Genomic DNA, 23,113 nt, shown 5'->3' with positions numbered 1-23,113 from the left:
GATGAAAAATAAAATTTGTCAAAAAATTTTCATATCAGGACTTTCCAACTCAAAAATCCAGGGTTTGCAGAAAGTCTGGGACAGAACTGGTGGATGATTCTGCAGAGCCTCAGTGGGTCACCCTGCCTGTCACTCACCCAGTGACAGTCAAGTTTGTTTCAACAATCACGTAAATACCACACACCTAGCTCCCATGGAGCCATGCACAGACAGGGGAGGGCACGGCAGCAGGTCTCTGCTCTCTAAAACCTACCTTACAACACGCGACGGAAAGTTAATAAGAAGTTAGGGACTGGGTGGTTGGGCATTCTTGTGTACTTGACGATCATGGTATTGGTACAAGATGCGTATTCCAAATATGGCTTGTCACAAAACTTCAGTGAGCTAGAAGATTCTGGTGGCCCATCTATAATCTCGAGAGACTCTTTATCACAGTTGAGGCTGTTGGAGCAAAGGAAAAAGCAGGCATCAGCCTTTGGAATCGTGGTCCCTCCAGTAGGCAACCTCCCCACCTGGACCCGACCCAATCACATAGCTTTGCTCACCAGACTTCTCAGGCTTGATGCCCACAGGGAAGGAGACTCACCCTTCTGGAGTGGGGCATCACCCAGGACCCTCCCCTCACATGACTCCACATCTCCTGGGAAGCCCCACTGATGGCTCAGGGAAGCCCACCCAGGCCTTTGGGATGAGGACCCACTGGAGGACACAGTATGGCCAACCCTGAGGACCATTTCCTTGGACAAGCTAAGAGTCAGGTGAGGCTCAGATATGAGTGTGTGACACCACTCCTGGTTTACCCTCTGCATCCCTAGCACAGGGGGCCCAGGACCCCCTCTTGGCCTCCAGGACCTGCAGAGGCGAGAGGGGCATCCAGCTCTCCCTGCTGCGGGCAAAGTGCACACACAGGTTGTCACACTCCCGCTGAGGTCTCCGTCTCCTCCTCCTGCCCATCAGACCTGACCCCGCCCTATCTTCCTCTCTCAGCCACCAGCATGTGTCCCACCCAGGAGCGAGGCTGGAGCCTCTCTGGGCTAAAATGAGACGCGGAAGGGACATCTCACCAGGACACACACTTGACACTCTCTAAGTTAGCTGAGCTGACTTTTAGTTAGTTAGCTGTGCCCTCCCCTGTTTAGTTGTTTGCTCTTAGACTGATTCCTTCCTTGGTGCCAAGGACAATGAAAACAAACAAACAAAAAATCTCTGCAAAAGTGGAAAGGTCAATCAGGGGAAGTTTTCCATATAATCTATCCCTCTGACCATAATAGAAATATGATGAAGGAAATGCCTGCCTCCTTCAGCCCTGGAGTGTGCTTTGGGTAGATGGTCTGAGCCCTGCTGTGGGGCAGGCATCCCTAGGTTGGCCTCACACGGAGCAGCTCCTCCACTTAGTGGGAGAACTGACCTCATAGAAGGTCTGGAGGGACAGGGCCCTCAGTCACTAGAGAACATCACCTGTCTCAACCACCACCCTGGACCGCATGTGGCCAGCCATGGACATGTGGCTCCTGCGTTTGTATCTGTGAAGACTAACCTGCTATAGCAGTGCTGTAATTTATTGCTACATTGCAAATGCTTTCTGTTGCCACATCATTTTGTTCACTTTTCGTATTATCATTCATTTACTCTTTCTTTCTTTCAATGGTTCATTCATTCATTTATTCAGTCATTAGTTAAAAAATCATTCCCTGATCCCCCAGAGATTAGGCTGCTTTCTCTAGAGAAAATTTAGACATAAGCAGGAGTGATGCTGTCAATTCCCCCAGAGTTTTGCACGGATTAATGGATGGGGCACAAATCCAAAGAAAGATCTGCCCAGCTGTGGACAGAGTCAGAGCAGGGGTTTCAGGTGTGATGGAAAAGTTCTTCCTCCAGTGAACTCGTGAACTAGGAAATGAGGACCCTAAGCAGCAGGTGGTGAGTCTGGGAGAGGTGGAAGATGCCTTCCAGGCAGAGCGGACAGTGTGAGCAAAGGCTCAGAGCTGCCCAACAGTCCGGTGGGTCCACAGCTCAGTGTGTGCTGGCTCAGCTCAGAGAAGGGGCAGAGGGGAGGAGAGGTTAGAAGGGAGAGGAGATCGGGGTCCCCTGGAGGGATCTGAAAGCCGTGCAAGGAGGGTCAGCTTTATGCAGAGGGCAGGGGGCCACGGGGAACGGGGAGAGGCCAAGAAAGACACCTCCCATAAAACCACAACATCAGCAAAGAGCACTTACTGGAGATCATATACTGCCAAAACAATTTTGTGACCTGGGTCCATCTTGATGGTCCAGAGGCATTCCGTATGCAGTCCCAGATAGGGGTAGATCACGCCATATTCCTCTTCATAAAGGTCCCCACACAAATTTTTATCTTTAACTGAAGAGAGAATTACAGGTGCCCAGGAGCAACACCAGGCCAGCGGGGAGGGTACCACCCCTGGGCACCACACCACCGTACGTGGTCCTAACTTCCCCTTCCGCCAATCACAAAGGAACCTCCAGGGTCTAAGTCTGGAGTCCCCCAAAAGTGAATCTTATCTTGTACTCTGCAGAACATAGCAAACCCACACACACGTTACTGCAATTTGGTCTGACACCTGAAAATAGAAGGACTTCAACCTTACATGATGAAACATTTTTCATCAAGTGAGGATAAAGGCAGTACTTTCCTTGGGGGTGTTTATCATCAAAAGACTTCCTATTTATAAAAAATGCTCCTCGAGTACCTGGGCCAGAAGTCACCAGGGAAACCAATTGATCATCAATCGATCAATTATCAATCATCAATCAGCCCTCTCGTCAGGAGGAAGCCTGTCCCTCTGCCCAGCACCCCTCCTGCTGCCAGCACACCCTCTGCCTAGACACAGTGATGCCCCTCAGCCCTCCAGGCTCTGGCCATTGGAGGCAGCTTCGTCATCCTGGGACACCTGTGCTGTGGAGCGGTGGTCCCACTCCTGCCTAGTGAGGTTGTGCATGCAGGAGGGCAGGAGAGGCTTTTGGGCTGTGGAGGAGGAAAGGTGGGGCAGGGAGGAGGAGCATGGTGGGAGTCATGAGAGGTCAGGGGGTATGGGGCCCTAAGGACTGTTAAAACCGAGGCCGACAGTCAGCTCCGGAAATGCCAAGTTCCTTTGACCAAAATGGTAAACCGGTACTACTATTTCCAAGAGAGCTATTGAAACTGCAACCCCCGAGCACTTCTCTGTGTGATGAGCAGGAAAGAATGAAATAATATCTGTGCACTTACAGGGAAGCCTGTCAGTTGAATCCGATGTGGCTGAAAGAAAAAAAACAAACAGAAAGTCAGGATGACAAGGTGGAAGTTACGGAAGAGCCAAGCCTTTCTCATAGACAATGTGGAGAAGGGCTGAGTCTCAAGGAAGATGCAGTCGAGCACAGACAGAAAAGCCTGGCTGTCTTTGTCCCCAGGACGAACCTGGTCTCATAGGGGCAGGGCAGCATGGAGGTCTGGCCCTCCTCCTTCAAGACTCCTTTATCCAGCTGCTTTCTCCTCGTCTCTCCAATTCCACATGTCTTCTGTGATGCCCCCACCCTGGAGCCAATTAGAGGTCAGCACTCGGGATGCTGACCCACCTGTCCTGATTTCCCCAAGAATTTCCCAGTCTGAGCATTGTAAGACCCTCTCCCAAGAAACCTCTCCAACCTGGTCACAAGACATTTCATCACTCTAATGAATGTGAACTGTTTGAAAAATTCTTCACTGAGGTCAGTGACCAATCTGAGGTTGAACAAAATGAAGTCGATTTTCCACTGGAGAGAAGTGAACCATCTGAATTTATGAAGTTTCACAGTATCAGGGAAGTGAGTCCAGGGCTTGGGTCAAGGGTGCTGATTCAGCCCCTCAGCCTCCACCATTGATGAGACCCTGGCTTGTCCTCATGATGTGACCAATGGGCACAGACAGTGCAGGAATCAGATGGGCCCTGGGGCTCAGAGTGGCTCGGGTGAGAGCTGGATTGCTTTTGACAAGGCATTTATTCTCACAAACCTCAGTCCATTCACCTGTAAACTGGAAATTTAATAATAGACTGTCCTTGGTTCCAGAGGACAGTCCACGCATACACAGATCAGTGCCCAGCCCAGAGAGTCTGTCCACCACGCTCCCTGCCACTGTCAACCTCCCGCCGCATTCATTTCCTTTTCCGTAGACACTGCTTTCCTCAGTAAATCGAAATCAACAAGTGCTCTGGGAGCTATGTGACCATAGATGTCAACCAGGACATGGGGGTCCGTCTCCAGCTGCCCATCCTGAGTACTGAAGTGGCACAGGATTGGGGGCCACAGAGGAAACCTCCCCACCCTCCATGGATGGATGGGGCATCCATCACATCGGCTCTGGAAAATAACAAATCGAGGTTTCTCTGAAAGCAGATCTCAAGGGCAGAATCACACATCTTCCCATCATGGACGCATAATCCAGTGACCTCCTCTGATTTGAATCTGAGGTCCCAGCTTTGAAGCAGAGGAACAAGGAGCCCCATGTAGGAGTTCACCCCCAAAACATGCTGCCTTGATCTGTTGATTTGAACTGCTGGTGCTTGAGAAACATCAGAGGCAGGAAGGCTCTGATGGACCTGTTTCTACCTATAAGCTGCCCACAGAGTGTCCCAGGAGAGAACCACGACCCACTCCACCCAAGACCAGGGAGATGGGAAGGTCCTGATCACAGGAGACTGGGATAAATGCTGAGAGGGATCTGTGCTCACACGCTGACAGCACAAGCCGGTCCTCCCCACCCGCCTCCCACACAGCTCCTAGTCATGACCACAGTTGCCTGCAGGGGAGCAGGGGATGGGGAGGGAAGCAGAGTGTGGGTCAATGAAAAGAGGAGCTGGAGCAGAAAAGCACAGAGAAGGGGACGGGACAGAGTAAGACCCACAGAGAGAGCTAGGAGGAAGAGACAGGCTTCCCTGAAGGCATGGCCATCTCTTCTTTCCCTCCAGCACTGAGAATCCTCACGGGTCCCTCCATGTTCAGCGCAGGCCCAGCGCCCATCCCCCTTGCAGGGCTAAGACCCCCATAGGACCTCCTCAGCCCTGCTGGGAGCTGCTGCTCCTGCGGGTCATTCCTGAGCTCATGTTGCTGCCACATCTCCCTGCCTGGGAGGCAGATACTGAGCACCCCATCTGTCCTGGGACTTCTCCAGGGCCCTCTATTTCCCCTTGGATGCCACCCTCCAATCAGGTCCAGACCGAGTCCCACCTCCCACACCCACACCATCACACTTCCAAAACCCGTGGAAAGCTGCCCACGACTGGTTCACCTCCTCCAGGTCTGGACAGAGGACTGGCTGTCCCACCAGGCATCACAGGGGATATTGGCATAAGGCTGAGGTAGGGGTTAGGCAGGGGGGCCAGAAAACACATGTCAGAAGAAGGAGGGAGAGCGCAGACAGTGTTTAAGAGTCATTATACGCGCAGCCCTGGGTCATGGCCATGCTGCTGGACCCTCCTCCTCCAGGCCAGGCTGAGGGTGGCATCTCCTTGGAGGAGGGCAGCTTGCAGACCCTCTTCTTAGGCAACATGGGAAACTGCACAGACTCTCTAGGTTGAACAGGAAGCAGAGAGGCCTGGGGGCAAGGGGCTGGGGGCCAGGCTTTACCTGTACTGAGCAGCAGGGCCCAAGGGATGACGCTGGACAGCTTCATCTTCGCAGCCTGGCACCAGCCTCAGCTCTGAGCCTGGCCTGGGGCTATATACACACAGCAGCTGACGCCTGACCTCCTCCTCCCCTGGAGCCCAGCCCCGCAGGGCTGCGGGAGCCCCGGGTTCTCCAGAAGGGAGGCACCTGCTGCTTCCCCCTTGTCTTTGTCAGAAACTTTCTGTGTCCTTTCCCACCCAGACTGGGGAGTCATGGCCTGGTCTCTCCCTCTCCTGTTGTGTGGTCTTCGATGAAGGCTGGCAAATCAGCCACAGACCACCAGGGTGCCCTGGTTTGCAGGGCCCTCTTCCCTGGGGCTCAGCTGCAGCGTGTCCACCTCTAGTGACTTCATAAACCCCAATATGACTTGGATGGAGAGGAACTGAGACCCGGAGAGGCCAAGGGACTCGCCCACATCCCAGGGCACCAGTGGCAGACGCAGGACCAGTCTGACGTCCCGGCTGCCTGGTCTTAAGAGCCCTCCTGTGTCACTCAGGGCAAAGGCAGGTCAACAGCCCCCATCTGCTCCAGGTGCGGGTCACGATTGGTGGGGCAGCTGGAGCACATGTCAGCCTGTGTGTGCTGTGTCCACAAGGGAGAAAGGTGTACACATGCTGGCATTTATGCTATACTTATACCAAGATCCACATGGTTCAGACTAGTGAGAGCATTACAGTTATGAGAAACCAGAAGAGCTCCTTGTTGAAAACATGCATCAGAATCTCAACACATGGAGGATATATAAGCCACCTTTCTACCAGGTATTTTGTGTATGAATATTCATAGTTGCCTTATTCTATCAAAGAGTGGTCAAAACCCAAATGTCCATCCATCCATCATCGAATGGATAAGTGAAACATGGTCTGTCTATACAATGGAAGTCATTCTTCCATTTAAAGGAACAGCAGGCCAATCGCCTTTCAAGGACCATTACAATTACACCCCGACCCAGGAGAACACAATGCCCATATTCCTGAAGGTTAGCAACTTTGAATTTTATTAAATTTTTCAGAATTCCTTGCAGATTAGAAATGCTCATAAAACATCTTTTAAAATGTGCGTTTCTCCAAATTTCAGTAAGTTTGGTCTCTTTTCCATATGTCTTGAGCTCAACTGTAGGCCTTTGGTGAAATGCCTGTTCATGCGTATCTTTGGGCCTGTTTCTCTTACTATTGCATCACTCACTTTTCCTTATGGGTTGTAGAAACTTCCTGTTCTAAGTCATATCTTTCTTTATAGAAGCCCTAATGGGTTCACAGTGGGGGAAACATTCCACCTCAAGCAGAGCCCAGGGAAGTTGGCTGAGCCATCTGGTCACTCAAGCTCTCCTGAGGAGGAGGCTGATTAGACAGGGTCTCCCTCTCAGAAAACAATGCTGGTTCTGCGCCAGTGGTCAAGCTCCCTGGTTGGGACTCTGATAACATGCAGTAATTCCTCACAGTTCCCCTTCCATCTAGAATCTCTCTTTGCTCATCATTTCCAGATTCCTGTCACAGTCCACAGCTCACAGAATGCTTCCTGGCCCTGGTCTGTGGAGATGTCAAGGAGCTGCCCATGGATGGAAGTGCCTGGATGGAGGGAATGCAGGAACCATGGAAGGAAGGCCAGTTCCTCATCTTCCATCCCAGCCCAAGCAGCCTGTCTTCATCCTACGTCATTGCATATCAGGCCTGCTGTCCTCCCCTGCAGTGTCCATGCAGCGCTGCGGCTGCCTAGAGGGGGAAAAAAGAAAACCAAACAGTCCCTTTTCTAGGGGCACTCAGGAATCAAAGTCTTAGATTCCTAAATTCACAACACTCTCTGGAGAAAATTTCTGGGGTAACAGCAGCTGTTGAGGTCTTCTGTCCCTCAGATGTTTGTCCCAAAGCTCACACCTGGTTTCTGAGGTTCCTAAAGAAGCCTGGTTGCGTTGCTTCCAGCCCCTTGCCTATGGACTGCTCCCCGGCACACCTCTCCTCTCCTCTCCATGAGATGCACTGGGTGTCTGCACCTGGCTCAAAGACCCCCTAAGTACCTCCTGCTCCGTCAGAGCTTCCCAGTACTCTCTTTCTAGACCGTCCCATGGGTAGGCATTGTATCCTTCTCAGTGACCACGATTTTATTCTCAGGGAGGAGCTGAAGGGTCTGCTGGGCCTTTTGTAAGCTGCCTTCCTGGAACCACAGGTTTATTCAGTGTCTGGTCCCCTTGCATGTGCCACAGGCTTTGGGAGAAGCTGACCCCACACCCAGCTCCAAGAACTGGCCTCAGTGGTGAAGGAGGTGGTGTGAGTGTCCCCAGGAAGCTCCCCGTCCTGGCGATGGTGCAGGAATGAGCATGTCCCCAGGTGAAGGGACAGGGGAGGTCTGGCTGCAGGGGAGGTGAGAAAGGTCTGCTCTACGTCCTCCCAACTGAGGGTGAATCCAAGTCACAAGGGAGGCAGAGCAAGAGGGTGGTGGGGCCACCAGTCCAGAGCCACTGGGCAAGCTCCCCCCAAAGCCCCCTCCCTTCCAGCTCCAGGAGGCACTGTACTTGTGCTTGAAGGTGTTTGGGATGGTGTGTAAGTCTCTTGAAGGAGGAAACATCCTCACCCCTTCAAGGTGCCATGAATCCCAGGACAAAAAAGTATTCCCAAAATTTCTTAGAGAGTCTTAAAAAAAGAAAAACATTCTATCCCCTTTTTGAATCCCCAAGCTGGCAAACCTGCTCCAGCTCTGTTTGTGTGTGTGTGTGTGTGTGTGTGTGTGTGTGTGTGTGTGTGTGTAGTAAAAGCAAAAATGTCAAATCCTGCAGCAGAAAATTGACCAAGGGTGATGCCAGCCATTCTCTATTGCTCGTAATGTAATGGAATTCCTTCCAAAGACTCATCAGTAAAGCCATCTTGCTAGATGTTCTTCATCGCTGCACTTTATGATGTTAAGCTTGTGCCCATCAGTGAGTGGTTTCTAAGAGTTGTATTTGACATCGTTAATAGTTACAGAATCTTGTTTCATTTGTTTTGAATCTATTCATGTGTATTATAGATTTTATGTTTATTCTGCCAACATGACAAGCTCCTCTAAATAGCTTTTTGGTGTATCGTTGTACTCTTAGAATAAATCCTTATGCTTTGCAAATATTATTACACTACTAAGTTCAGTTTCTAAAACTGTATTCTATTTCGTTTTTTTCTCTTATATCGACATCTATGTTCTTGAATTAGATTGCATGAAGTTTTCTTTCCTGTACTGTTCTTTCCCATTACTCGTATCAGATTATACTTACATCAGCTTCTTCTAAATTTATAAAATGAGCTGGGTACCCTTTTCACTTCCTCAACATATTTTGGAGAAGTTAAAGATCACTGAAACAGTGATCTTCATTGTTAAACTCTCTGGAACTATCGACTTTCTGAAAAGAAATCTTCTCATTGTTAATTCCATTTTTTGTTTTTTAAATTGTGAAAGTATGATAACATATTTACAAGAGATTTGGAAAACATAAACAAAGTTTTGTATAGGTTATGTTCAGCTCAGCCTAGAATGGAAGGAAATACGATTCCCAAGTTAACCTGTGTGAAGACTGGCTGGAAAGAAACGCAGTACTTTACAGGATCATTGAAAGTGCATGTGTGAACCTATATCCATTTACTCATTCATTCATTTAAGGATTGCAACTTGGACCTTGGAGTCCCACAATGGTACAGCCACACAGCTAATAAACAAATGATAAGTTAAATGACCCAGGAACTTACACAAGGTAAGTGAGGGGAGGGGGGGAAGGATCCAGGTCCCTGCACCTAAGAGGTGTCAGGAAGATGACAAGGTAACCTTAGCCCTCAATCCGAACCATGGTATCCTCTATGGGGGGTGTTTTGGCAGAGGGCGTGTGAGTCGAAAGGGTTGGACAGATACGATCCTGGCAGACGAGACATGTGACAAAGGCATGGAGTTGCCCCAAATTCTTCAGTCTCCGAAACTCAGTGTGTGATGGTCCGGCATTGAGAAGAGCAGAGGGGAGAAGAGGCTAGAAGGGAGGGAAGGTCAGAAAAGGAGAGATTTTGGAAAACTAGGCTAAGGTGGGTAAACTGTATCCTGAAGACGGAGATCCATAGAAGGGTTTTCAACAGGAAGTGCGAATGGAATCAGCTGTGTTCAGATGTGTGTGCGGGATGGTGAACGGGAAGAGGCCCGGGTGGGATCTTTCCTAAAATCGACAACATCAGCAGAGAAACCCCACCTCCAGGGAACTCACTTGAGGAAGGGGGACCCCAACCTGACTTTCTGAGCTGGTCTCATCTGGATGGTCTGGATAGACTAGTGGTGCTTTCAGGGGAGTTGATGACCCTGCCCAAGTCTGGGAAGAGACTACATCCTCCAACTCTCCATAGAGAACAAAATGACACAGAGGAGGATACGAGTGTGCCCTCATGTGTGGGGTTTGTGTCACTCAGGCAGACATTATGCTTCTTGGTCCTCCTAACATCCTGGCCTCTGGTAAAATGCAACAGCAAAACCTGAATCTGGGAATATTACTAAGCCATATCAAAGCACAAATTTGAGTCAGTTCTAGTGAGGTGGATGACCCTGGAGCCTGTTAAGGACAGTGAAGAAAGTCAGAAAAATAAATATTGTATATTAGCACATATATATGGGATTTAGCTTCCAAGGTCAGATGAGATTGGCCATGTTCAGGGTGGCAAGGCCATATCAAACACATCAATCCTAAAGAAAATCAGTCCTGGATGTCCATTGGAAGGACTGATGCTGAAGCTCCACCAGGTGTGAAGAACTGACTAGTTGGAAAGGACTCTGATGCTGGGAAAGATTGAAGGCAGGAGAAGGGAACAACCGAGGATGAGATGGTTGGATGGCATCACCGACTCAATGGATATGAGTTTGAGCAAGCTCTGGGAGTTGGTGATAGACAGGGAAGCCTGGCGTGCTGCAGTCCATGGCGTTGCAGAACTGGATATGACTGAGTGACTGAATTGAAACGGATGGGATTTGGGGCTTGGGTTCACATGGTAAAGAATCTTCCTGCTAATGCAGGAGACCTGGGTTTGATCCCTGGGTCTGGAAGATCCCCTGGAGAAGGGAATGGCAACCCACTCTAGGATTCTTGCCTGAAAAATGCCATGGACAGAGGAGTCTGGCAGGCTACAGTCCATGGGTTTGCAAAGAGCTGGACATGACTCAGCGACTAATAATTTACTTTACTTATGAGATCTAGAAAAATGGTATGCTACTGCTAAGTCGCTTCAGTCGTGTCCAACTCTGTGCGACCCCATAGACGGCAGCCCACCAGGCTCCCCTGTCCCTGGGATTCTCCAGGCAAGAACACTGGAGTGGGCTGCCACTGAAGCGAATGGAGATGCAGATATAGAGACTGGACCTGTGCAAGGGGAGAGTGGGCTGAATGGAGAAAGCAGCATCAGCATATCGTGTGTGAAACGGGCAGCTGGAGAGAAGTTGCTCTGTAACACAGGGAGCCCAGTCTGGTGCTCTGTGATGACCTAGAGGGGTAGGATGGAGGAGGGGAGGGAGGCTCCTGAAGGACGAGATATATGTGAAATCATGGCTGATTCATGTTGTGGCATGGCAGAAACCAGCACAACATTCTAAAAATTAAAAACCAAAAAACCAACTAACCAAAAAAAAACCCTGAATCTGATGATCCCACAAACAAAACATGTTTTACTCTTTGCAGATCTTTTTAAGACACCCGAACGTCGTTCTGGTTGGCCAATGGGCATTAGAAGTTTAATGCATCACCATCAGATATTCTTTATCACCAACCACATCATCAGAAAGTTTAGCTGAAAGATGCTCCAATGTCTCTACTCTGTCTGAGAGGTTTATCTTGGGCACAAGAGGGAAATAGGAAATAGGCAAAGTAACTATCTGAAGACAGTCCTCAAAAAATAAAAAAATTAAAAAGCCTATGGTTTTAAAGAACTTCAGAAGAGGTTCCTCTCATTCTCACTGATGTCTGATTCTCTAACCTGTGACATGAGGACATTTAGAGTAAAGGAACAAATCCAGACTCCGGTAAAGAGACTTTATTCAAAACGATTATAAAGACAAGCAGAATGACCGAACCGCAAGACCGGCAAGTATCGAAAACTCTGGAGTAAGGAATCTTTCTTTGCAGGGAAGAGACAGAAGGCTGGAAAGAATGGAGGAGACGGGATGGGATGAGCAGGTGTGATCAGACAGGTGACCAGGATGTGTCCCTCCTCGTGGTCAGCTGATTCCAGAAGAGTCTTCCAGGAAGATTGTTTTCATCGGCAACACTTGTCCACTCTTAGGTGTGAGCACGATCACTAAGCTGTGGATAGAGAACTTAACTAGAGTTTGGTTAAGTCAGTTACACAGGGGCTTCCCTCATAGCTCAGTTTGTAAAGAATCTGCGTGCAATGCAGGAAACCCTGATTCGATTTCTGGGTTGGGAAGATATGCTGGAGAAGGGATAGGCTACCCACTCCAGTATTCATGGGCTTCCCTTGTGGCTTGGGGAACTTCGCTGGTGGCTCAGAGGGTAAAAGTATCTGCTTGCAATGCAGGAAACCCGGGTTTGATCCCTGAGTCAGGAAGATCCCCTGGAGAAGGAAATGACAACACATCCAGTATTCTTGCCTAGGAAATTCCATGGATGGAGGAACCTCACAGGCTACAATCCACGGGGTCGCAAAAAGTCAGGCACGACTGAGTGATTTCACTTTCACTTTCTTGCCCTTGTGGCTCAGCTGGTAAAGAATCTGCCTGCAATGCGGGGGACCTGGGTTCGAGCCCTGGGTTGGGAAGTTCCCCTGGAGAAGGGAAAGGCTACCCACTGCAGTATTCTGGCCTGGAGAATTCCATGGACTGTATAGTCCATGGGGTTGCAAAGAGTTGGACACGACTGAACGACTTTCGTTTCACTTCAATTATACGAGCATTTTTTTCCCATTGATAAGTGGGGGGAAAGTTTAACTGATCATTAATGAGAAAAAAGAAACAGTTTTGAGAAACCGTGTCTGACTTGCCCTAAGTGACACATGTATATATTTGTATGCATAAATATTTGGTGACCATAATATACATTTTGCGTAGTAAATGGCGAATATACATCCTGCTAAATCTATATACAAAGAGATATATGTGCGTTATATCTATATATCTGGTAACTATATACATTTGATATAGTATACTATGTGTAGTACACATTTTAAATGTACACACTAGAAATGCTTACGATTGTATTATAAGATCCAGAAAGGGACATTTTCTTTTTGGGAAGAATATGGGACATAATCAATGGAAAGAGTAAAATTTGAAAAGAATTTTCATATGGGTCTTTCCAATTCCAGTATGTCAGATGCAAAATGCTGGGAATGAGCGGGTGGGTGTCTCTGGAGAGCCTCACTGGGTCATGCTGACTCTGGCTCACCCAGTGATGATCATGCAGAACTTAGATTCCACCTTATTTCAGCAGTCACGTAACAGCCACGTGCCCTCAGAACCACGCACGGACAGGAGAGGGCACGTCAGCAGACCCCTGTCCATCTCACCTACCTGATGGACGCTCGTAGTAAAATATATCAAAAGGAGATACTGGCTGGTTGGAACTTCTGTAGTATTTCACGGTCATGACATTGGAAGAAGATGTAAACACCAGGGGTCCCCCTGAACAGAAATTCCCAAATGTAGTACTGTCTGGCGGCCCGTCTATGATTTCCACATCCTCTTCATTACAGTTGAGGCTGTTGGAGCAGAGGGAAGGGCAGGCGTCAGCCTTGGGAATCGTGGTCCCCCTGGCAGGCAGCCTCCCCTGTCCAGACCCCACGCAATCACACAGCTTTGTGCACCAGACTTCCCAGGCTGGTGCCCACAGGGGAGGAGACTCATCCTTCAGGAGGGGGTGGTGGTCCCCCAGGTGACTCCTTGCCTCCTGGGCAACCCCACTGATGGGGCTCAGGGAAGCCCACCCAGGACTCTGGGATCAGGAACCGCCGGAGGGCACAGTATAGCCAACCCTGAGGACTATTTCCTTGGGCAACAAGCACGGAGTCAGGTGAGGCCCAGACATGCGTGTGTGACTCCACTCCTGCTTCACCCTCTGCACCCCTGGCACAGGGGGCCCAGGACCCCCACTTGGCCTCCAGGACCTGCAGAGGCGAGAGGGGCATCCAGGTCTCGCTGCTGTGGGCAAAGTGCACAAACGAGTTGAGACCCTCCTGCCAAGGTCTCCGTCTCCTCCTCCTGCCCATCAGACCTGACCCCGCCCTGTCTTCCTCTCTCAGCCACCAGCGTGTGCCCCACCCAGGAGGGAGGTTGGAGCCTCTCTGGGCTAAAACGAGACACGGAAGGGACATCTCACCAGGACACACACTCAGCTCCCTCTGTACTAGCTCACTCTTAGACGGACTGATTCCTTCCTAGTCCCATATCCAAAACTGGTCTTGGAGAGGGTCAAAGGCACAATAATGAAAGCTTTTAGAATAATCTATCCCTTTGATCCTAACAGAAATGGGGATGTAGGAAATGCCTGCCTCCTTCAGCCCTGGCATGTGGTTTTGATGGATGGTCTGAGCCCTGCTGTGAGGCAGGCATTTCCGTGTGTCCTCCTCACACGGAGCAGCTCCTCCGCCTCGTGGGAGACCTGACTTCATAGAAGGACACGGCCCTCAGTTCTAAGATGATAGAACTAATCTCAGCCTCCCCTGACAGTGACCTTGATTCCACACATAAAGAAAATGTCACTTCCAGGTTAAAATATATGACGAATACCCTGCTACAGAAATGCTGTAACTATCGCTAGTTTGGAAATACCTTCTGGAGCGTTATAACTTCCTTCATAGTTTCAAACATTTATTCGATCTTTCATCCATTTATTCACTCGTAGGTAAAACAAGCAGACAAGAGACAGACACGCATCCTAGGAGAGACACACTCGGACATCAGCAAGAGTGATGTGATGCTGTCAATTCCTCCAGCGTTTTGCACGGATTAACGGATGGGGCACAAATCCGAGAAAGATCTGCCCAGCTGTGGACAGAGTCAGAGCAGGGGTTTCCAGTGTGATGGAAAAGTTCTTCCTCCAGTGAACTCATGAACTAGGAAATGAGGACCCTAAGCAGCAGGTGGTGAGTCTGGGAGAGGTGGAAGATGCCTTCCAGGCAGAGGGCACAGTGTGAGCAAAGGCTCAGAGCTGCCCAACAGTCTGGTGGGTCCACAGCTCAGTGTGTGCTGGCTCAGCTCAGAGAAGGGGCAGAGGGGAGGAGAGGTTAGAAGGGAGGGGAGATCGGGGTCCCCTGGAGGGATCTGAAAGCCGTGCAAGGAGGGTCAGCTTGATGCAGAGGGCAGGGGGCCATGCAGGTCGTCAGCAGGAGTGAGCTGGGGTCAGGATGTGTCCGGATGTGTGTGCTGGGTGGTGCAGGGGGAACGGGAAGGGGCAAAGAGGGACACCTTCCCATAAAACCACAACATCAGCAAAGAGCACTCAGCTGAGCACTGACCTGAGAAATGGAATTGTCAGGACAACTGTATAACCGCTCTTCAAGAGGATGGTCCAGGTACACTTCGGCCCCCACGAGAAACTGCTGGAGATCCTCCCAGAGAAGTTTCTGTGGACGCCCCCACATTTTCTAGTGTCTACAACACAAGGCAGGTTTCTTGGTACCCAGAGGCTGTGACAACCCCTGGGCTGGGGAGCGGGGGTCGCTCTACCATCCTTGGGCTCCACACCATCATGAAACCTTGTGATTTCCAGATTCCAGAAATCACAAATCAACATCAATGATCCAAGTCTAGTGACCTCCAAAAAAGTGATTTTAATGTTTTACTCTTTGAAACATTTTAAAGGGAACCATACCCATCACTGAAATTTGTTTTGACCCCTGCAAACAGATATATTGAATCCCTCTTCAGCAAATAAATCTTTATCATCAAATGCATGGCCAGACTGGAAGTCAAAAGGTGCACACAAACCCTCCTTCTGTGTCCTGCGTGTCTCTTCCCCGTGAAGCCTGAGAAACAGCAGAGGAACAGCCTGAGGAGCCAGACCCCTCCCAGGCATGAAAACCCGCTCGCTGTGCAGACGCGCAGGGAGCACCGGGACCCACTCAGTGGCGCCCAGGTTCCGCGTCTGTGCGTGGGGATAAAAGGAGCACTTTCCTTCGGGCATTTGGATCTAATGAGCTCCTGGTTGGAAGGTGCTCAGCCAGTGCCTGGGCCTGGAAACCTCTCGAGCACACAACCCATCTCTGGTCAGCTGCACCCTCTGACCCGGTCCATCATGATGTCCTCACTCCCTCTCCCTGAGAAACTCTCATCTCTGACCCTGAAGACGGTGATGTCCCCCAGCCATTAGGAGGCGGCTCCATCCACCTTGGCCACCTGCTGTGTGGAGAGGCGGCCCCTTCCTCCTCCCCCACCGTGAGGCCACTCCCGAGTTTGGAAGATGTGGTGGGGTGGAGAGAAGGAATGAGGCAGAAGGGGGAGTCCTCAGAGGTCTGGAGAGACTGGAGTTAGGGACTGTGATGATGCAACCAGGCTGTGAAGCACAGAAAGCTACGTTCTTTTGGTAATGGGTACGTACGTTTCCCTTGTAGAGAAGCCTCTTGCGCCTCAACGTTAAGGCTCATCTCTACGTGATGAGGGGAAGTGGTAAAATCACATCGTCCACACTTACCTTCATCCGATTCTGTTGAAACCAGTGTGGCTGAAAGGTAGCAAAACAGGAAAACATCGTGAAAATGCGAGGTTACAGAGGGGTCAGGGTAAGAGAATGGAAAACTCACAACCCTGTGAGGAGGAGCTGTGTGCCAAGGGATGGCAGTGAGATGAGAGAAATGCTTTACTGTCCTCCACCCTGGGGCCCGTCCTGGTCACACAGGGGAAGGGCAGAAGGAGGGCCTTCGAAAGCTGGCCCATTCTTCTTGATGTCTTTGTTTTCCCCAGATCTACTCAGTTTAGGGCCAATGTTCCCTCTCTGCAGCCAGACTTGGAAGAGTCAGCCCCCAGGAAGGTGACCACCTTGTCCCTTTAGCCTAGGACTATCCAGATCTCAGCACTGAACTACCTTCTCCCAGAAAATGTCTCAGTCCCAGCCAAACTAAGAGAGTAGTTCACCCAACTAGGACATGAACGTTTCTTGTTAATCCTTTGGTGGTGAAGTTGATGTTGGAGTGAACACATTGAGTAAAATTTCAGTTGAGGAGAAGTGAGCCATCTTAATTTGTAGCAGTTTCGCTGTATCAGGGACCTGAGTTAGGTGCATGGATCAAGGGCCCTGATTTCAATCACAAGGTCTCCCATGGTGCACTTGCACTGTGGCTTACCTTCACGATACAACAATCAGGCAAAGCAAAGCTTAAGAATATCTGATTCTTGGCCCTGGGTCATAGCCCTGTGAGGATGAGGGATGCCTGGCTTTGGACAAGTTGTTTTCTCTCCTTAAGCCTCAATCCATTCATCTCTAAAATGGAAACTGAACAGTAGGAGCCTCCTCGGTTCCAGAGAACAGTCCACACATGCATAGCCCAGTGCCCGGCCCAGAGATGCTCCCTGCTAGGTAACCTGCCACTCATTCATTTCCTTGCCCATAGAAACTGCTTTCCTTAGTCAATAGAGATCAACAAGCCCTCTGGAAACTATTTGACCATAAATGTCAACCAGGACACTGGGGTCCATCTCCACCTACCCTTCCTGAGTCCTGAAGTCTCATTGGTTTGGGGGCACAGTTAGTTTCAAATTTCTTTTGATATTGATTTCTAAAATAATTCCACAGTGATAGGAAAAGAGACTATGATTTCAATACCTTTAAACCATGAAAGTTTCGTACCTTGTCTTATGTCCCTGGATAGGTTCCTGTGTCTCCTAGTTTACAGTCTATAGGAACTTGAATAGAATGGTATCTGGCTGTTGTGGGAAAAATCTATAAATCTTAATTATGTTGAATTGGTTCACAGGGCTTCTCAGGTCTGTATCTATCCTTTTACTTCTCTGTATATTCATTCTATTACTTTTGAGAGTTTGATATTAAAGCTCCAATGAAACATCTTAATTTATCTATTAAAAAAATTACTATAATAGACAGCGGAACTATATGTAACTTTGTTCTGTATTTTCCAAGCCTCCTGTAAATGCGTTATCATACTTTCCTAATGAAAAGAATAAAAATTAAAATATATTTTTAAAAAATCCTCCCCACCCTGGGGCATCCATCACTGTCTGCTTAGGAAGACACAAATGAAGGTTTGCCTGAAAGCAGGCCTCAAGGACAGAAGCAGAAATCATTCCTGTCCCTTCAGGTGACATCTCTGTCCTGGACCCACACGTACAGTGACCTCTTCGGATCTAGAGTCTGAGGTCCTGACTTTGAAGCAGGGGGACAAACAGCCCCTTGTAGGAGTTCAAGACACATCACCCCCAAACATGCCATCTTGACCTACTGACCATTTGAACTGAAGGCACTTGAGAAAGAGAAGAAGCAGGAGGGGCTCTGATGGACCCGTTTCTACCTACAAGGCACCCACGAAGTGTCCCAGGAGAAGGGCTGCCCCTCCAAACCCCCACCCGGGCCAGGGAGACAGGAAGGGCCTCATCACAGGAGCCTGGGAGGGACCCTGAGAAGGATCTGGGCGCACACACTGGCTGCATGACCCTCTCTTTCCACTCGGCCCCCACTCAGCTCCTAGTCGTGACCCACCACTGACTGTAGGGAGAAAAGGGGGGAGGGAAGAAAGAGCCTAGTCATGGGGACAGTCCCTGACCGGAAGTGTGAGGGGCAAAGGTGAGCAGGGAGAAGGGGAGGGGAGCTGAGTGAGGAGAGAGGAAAAGGGGAGACGGAACTGAAAAGGGCAGAGGAGGAAGGACAAAAGGAGACAGACAGAGAGAAGCAGGAAGGAGGAGACAGAGGTTTCCCTGAAGAAATGGCTGCCTTCCGATTCTTTCCCACCAGCACTGGGAACCAGCATGAGTAGCGAGTCCCTCAGTCATGTCAGACTCTTTGAGATGCCATGGGCTGTAGCCCGCCACCTGTGTCCAAGGAATTTTCCAGGCAAGAATACTGGAGCAGGTTGCCGTTGCCTTCTCCAAGGGATCTTCTCAACCCAGGGAACGAACCCACATCTCCTTTGAGTTGAATGCATTGGCAGGCAGATTCTTTACCACTAGCACCACCTGGGGAGCCCAAGCCAGCATGGGGCCCTCTGTGTTCAGTGCAGGCCCAACACCGAGCCCCCTGAAGGACTATAACTACCTGTCAGGATGTCCTCAGCCCTGCTGGGAGCTGCTGCTCCTGTGGGTCATTGCTGAGCTCATGTTGCTGCCACATCTCCATCCCAGGGGCAGAGGCAGAGCACTCCCACCTGTCCAGGGGCTTCTCCAGGGGCCCCCGCTTCCCCTTGGATGCCACCCTCCAATCAGGTCCAGCCAGGGTCCCACATACAGCACCCACGCTGTCACACCACCAAGACCCCTGAAAAGCTGACCATGACTGGTTCACTTCATCCAGGTGTGGGTGAGGGCTGGCTGTTCTGCAGGGCATCCCAGGTGAGTGAAATCGTTCAGTCGTGTCCGACTATTTGCGACCCCACGGACTATACAGTCTATGGAGTTCTCTGGGCCAGAATACTGGAGTGGGTAGCCTTTCCCTTCTCCAGAGGATCTTCCCAACCCAGGGGTTGAACTCAGGTCTCCCGCATTGCAGGCAGATTTTTACCAGCTGAGCCACCAGGGAAGCATCCCAGGGGACACTGGTTAAGGCAGAGGGGGCCCAGGGAATGCATGCCAGAACAAGGACGGACAGCCCAGGAAATGCTTAAAAATCATTATACGCGCAGCCCTGGGTCATGGCCATGCTGCTGGACCCTCCTCCTCCAGGCCAGGCTGAGGGTGGCATCTCCTTGGAGGAGGGCAGCTTGCAGACCCTTTTCCATGGCAACACGCGAAACTGCACAGACTTTCTAGGTTGAACAGGAAGCAGAGAGGCCAGGAGGCAAGGGGCTGGGGGCCAGGCTTTACCTGTGCTGAGCAGCAGGGCCCAAGGGATGACGCTGGACAGCTTCATCTTCGCAGCCTGGCACCAGCCTCAGCTCTGAGCCTGGCCCCGGAGGCCTGGGGCTATATACACACAGCAGCTGACACCTGACCTCCTCCTCCCCTGGAGCCCAGCCCCACTGGGCTGCAGGAGCCCCGGGTTCTCCAGAAGGGAGGCGCCTGCTGCTTCCCCTCTGTCTTTGTCAGAGACTTTCTGTGTCCTTTCCCACTCAGACTGATGAGTCATGGCCTGGTCTCTCCCTCTCCTGTTTCGTGGTCTTCGATGAAGGCTGGCAAATCAGCCACAGACCACCAGGGTGCCCTGTTTGCAGGGCCCTCTTCCCTGGGGCTCAGCTGCAGCGTGTCCACCTCTAGTTACTTCATAAACCTCAGTAGGACTTAGATGGAGAGGAACTGAGACCCAGAGAGGCCAAGGGACTCGCCCACATCCCAGGGCACCAGTGGCAGACGCAGGACCAGTCTGACGTCCCAGCTGCCTGGTCTTAAGAGCCCTTCTGTGTCACTCAGGGCAAAGGCAGGTAAACAGCCCCTGTCTGCTCCAGGTGTGGGTCACGACTGATGGGGAAACTGAAGTACATAGCGTGTGTGTGGTGTGTCCACAAGGGTGACCTGGGCGCACATGTCGGAATTCTTTCTATATTTGTTATGTGGAGACCACGAGGCTCAGTCCGATGATTGTCACAGTTGTGAGAACCCAGCAGAAGCCCCTATGGAAAACAGTCTAGCAGGTTCTTGAATGTTCCACGCTAGTTTCTATATGGCCCAGGTTTCTACTAGGTATTTACCAAGGAAATGAAAATGTGCGTCCAGACAGAAAATTGTACATGAATATTCATAGCAGCATTATTCATAAGAGACAGAGTGAAAAAAATCCAAATTTCCATCATCTGATAAATAAATAAAACATGGCCCATCCCTAAAATGATAACCATTCAGCCATCAAAAGGAATGGCAGCCCACTTGCCTTCCAAGGACCATTACCAGCTATATACACACCAACCAGGAGAAGCCAATGTCCAGTTTCCTGATTAAACAGCTCTGAATTTTACCAAGTCTTTCAAAGCATGTTGGTGATTACAATTGTTTGAAATAATGTCCTCTATTAACATGTGCATTTCTCCAACTCCAGGGCATTCGGCCACTTCTCCAGTGTTTCCAGTCCAACCCCACTTCTTGTGAGAAATGTCTGTTCATACATATGTTTGAGCCAAGCTTTTATTACTGTCGCATCATTCTTCCTCATGAGCTGCAGAAACTTCCTGCTCTTTCTAACTCATACCTTTCTTTACAGGAGCCCTGATGGGCTCCCAGTGGGAGGGACATTCCACCTCCAGTAGAACACAGGGAAGCTGTCTGAGCCATCTGCTCACTCAGGCTCTTCTGGCTGATGAATGGAGGAGGAAGTTTATTGGACAGGGTCTCCCTCTCAGAAAACAATGCTGATTCTGCTCCAGTTGGTTAGGCTCCCTGGTTGCTATTTGTATAAAATATAATCATTCCTCACAGTTCTCCTTCCATCTAGAATCTCCCTTCCCTTACCATTCTCTGTTGTCCCTTGCAGTTCCTACACACAGAATACTCCCTGGCTCTGGTCTGTGGACAGAACAAGGAGCACCCCATGGCTGTAAACGCCTGGATGGAGGGAATGCGGGAGCCGTGGGGGGAAGGCAGTTGCTTGTCTTCCATCCCAGCCCAAGCATCCTGCCTTCAGTCCCCATGTGTCAGGCCCGCTGTCCTCCCCAGCAGCGAACAAGCAGGGCTGTGACTGCCTGGGGAGAAAAGAAACTACAGTCCCTTTCCCAGGGACACTCAGGAATCAGTCTTAGGTTCCTGAAGTGTCTGTGCCCCCTGGAGGAAATTTATGACATAATAGTTTTTGAGGACTTCCGTCCCTCAGATGTTTGTCCCAAAGCTCACGCCTGGTTTCTGAGGTTCCTAGACAAGCTTGGTCGCCTTGCTTCTAGCCCCTTCCCTGTGGACTGCTCCCCAGCACACCTCCCCTCTCCTCTCCTCTCCATGAGACGCGCTGGGTGTCTGTACCCGGTTCCCAGACCCTTCCTAAGTGTCTCCCACCTCATCAAATCTTCCCAGCTGCTCTCTTTCTAGACCATCCCATGGATAGGCATTGCCTCCTTCTCAGTGACCATGGTTTTATTCCCAGGGAGGCTCTGAAGGGTCTGTTGGGCATTTTGTAAGCTGCCTTCCCAGCCCGGATTCCCTCCTCATTGACAGAGAACTGCAATTTCATTCCGTTTCTGTTCCCCTTGTGTGTGCCATGGACCACGGGAAAAGCTGACCCCAGATCGAGCTCTGAGAGGAGGTCAACAGGGAGTCCCCGTCCTGGCGATGGTGCAGGAATGAGCATGTCCCCAGGTGAAGGGACAGGGGAGGTCTGGCTGCAGGGGAGGTGGGAAAGGTCTGCTCCACGTCCTCCCAACTGAGGGTGAAGCCAAGTCACAAAGGAGGCAGAGCAAGAGGATGGTGGGGCCGCCAGTCCAGAGCCGCTGGGCAAGCTCACCCCAAAGCCCCTTCCAGCTCCAGGAGGCACTGCCCGTCCTTGCGGTTGACAGCGTTTGAGATGGGGGTCCCAGTCAGAAGGAACCTGACTGACAGGTGCAGAAAAGACAACCTTACCCCTTCAGGTTCCCAGGATAGGAGGGACGCAAAGTTTTTCTAAGATTCCCTAGAGAGTCTTAGAAGAACAACAGCTCTCTTTTGTTTGAGCCCCCAAGCTAAGCAGACCTGCTCTAGCTCTGCTTTTCTTTGGAGGAAAGGCCATCATTCCTAAATCTTCCAGCACAAAATTGATGAAACACAATGACAGCCATCTTGCCGTGTTTTTCACTCTACTGCTGCTGCTGCTAAGTCGCTTCAGTCGTGTCCGACTCTGGGCGACCCCACAGACGCAGCCCACCAGGCTCTGCCGTCCCTGGGATTCTCCAGGCAAGAACACTGGAGGGGGTTTCCGTTTCCTTCTCCAATACATGCATGCATGCTAAGTTGCTTTAGTCGTGTCCGACTCTGTGGGACCCTATAGACGGCAGCCCACCAGGCGCCTCTGTCCACAGGACTCTGTAGGCAAGAACACTGGAGTGGGCTGACACTCCTAGGAATGCTCTTTATGTCTCAATCATAAACTGTACGTTTTGCTGTATGTTCTTTCTAGTCGTGATTTATGAAAGCAAACTTGTTTCCTTCAATGACTAATTTCTAATAGCTTTGTTATAACATTAATAGTTATTCAATTTTTTTGAGTTTGTTTCTGTATCCATTGAGGTGTTAATATGGATTTTAGTGTTTATTCTATTAATATGAGAAGTTACTTTCACAGATTTTTTTTTTATTTCAAGTTCTCTTTGCATCTTTAGGATAAATATTTATTTTTAAGAATATTTTTTAAATTATGGAATTTAGTTTCCTGAAGTTCTGTCCTATCCTTTTTATTGTATGTTTGCACCTATGTTCATAAATTTTA

General features: G+C 50.0%; 2 protein-coding genes across 2 annotated transcripts; both read right to left on the bottom strand.

Moving 5' to 3' along the window:
* Window positions 1-254: 254 nt before the first annotated feature.
* Window positions 255-5,644, bottom strand: LOC138427452 (spermadhesin Z13-like). The gene is made up of 4 exons (XM_069566776.1): window positions 5,599-5,644; window positions 3,224-3,253; window positions 2,215-2,356; window positions 255-441 (listed from the first exon to the last, which is right to left on the bottom strand). Exons 1-4 carry the CDS (start codon window positions 5,642-5,644, stop codon window positions 255-257), a joined length of 405 nt encoding a protein of 134 aa, XP_069422877.1.
* Window positions 5,645-9,424: 3,780 nt separating this feature from the next.
* On the bottom strand, window positions 9,425-19,648 carry LOC138427653 (major seminal plasma glycoprotein PSP-II-like). The gene is made up of 5 exons (XM_069567427.1): window positions 19,603-19,648; window positions 16,268-16,297; window positions 15,093-15,228; window positions 13,150-13,337; window positions 9,425-9,453 (listed from the first exon to the last, which is right to left on the bottom strand). The coding sequence occupies exons 1-5, from the start codon at window positions 19,646-19,648 to the stop codon at window positions 9,425-9,427; spliced, it is 429 nt and encodes a 142-aa protein (XP_069423528.1).
* Window positions 19,649-23,113: the final 3,465 nt, after the last annotated feature.

This window comes from Ovis canadensis, chromosome 22 (assembly GCF_042477335.2).
Source record: "Ovis canadensis isolate MfBH-ARS-UI-01 breed Bighorn chromosome 22, ARS-UI_OviCan_v2, whole genome shotgun sequence".
In the NCBI taxonomy this organism is placed as follows: domain Eukaryota; kingdom Metazoa; phylum Chordata; class Mammalia; order Artiodactyla; family Bovidae; genus Ovis; species Ovis canadensis.
The sequence above is the reverse complement of the archived record's forward strand: the minus strand, read 5'-3'. Positions and strand labels throughout refer to the sequence as shown.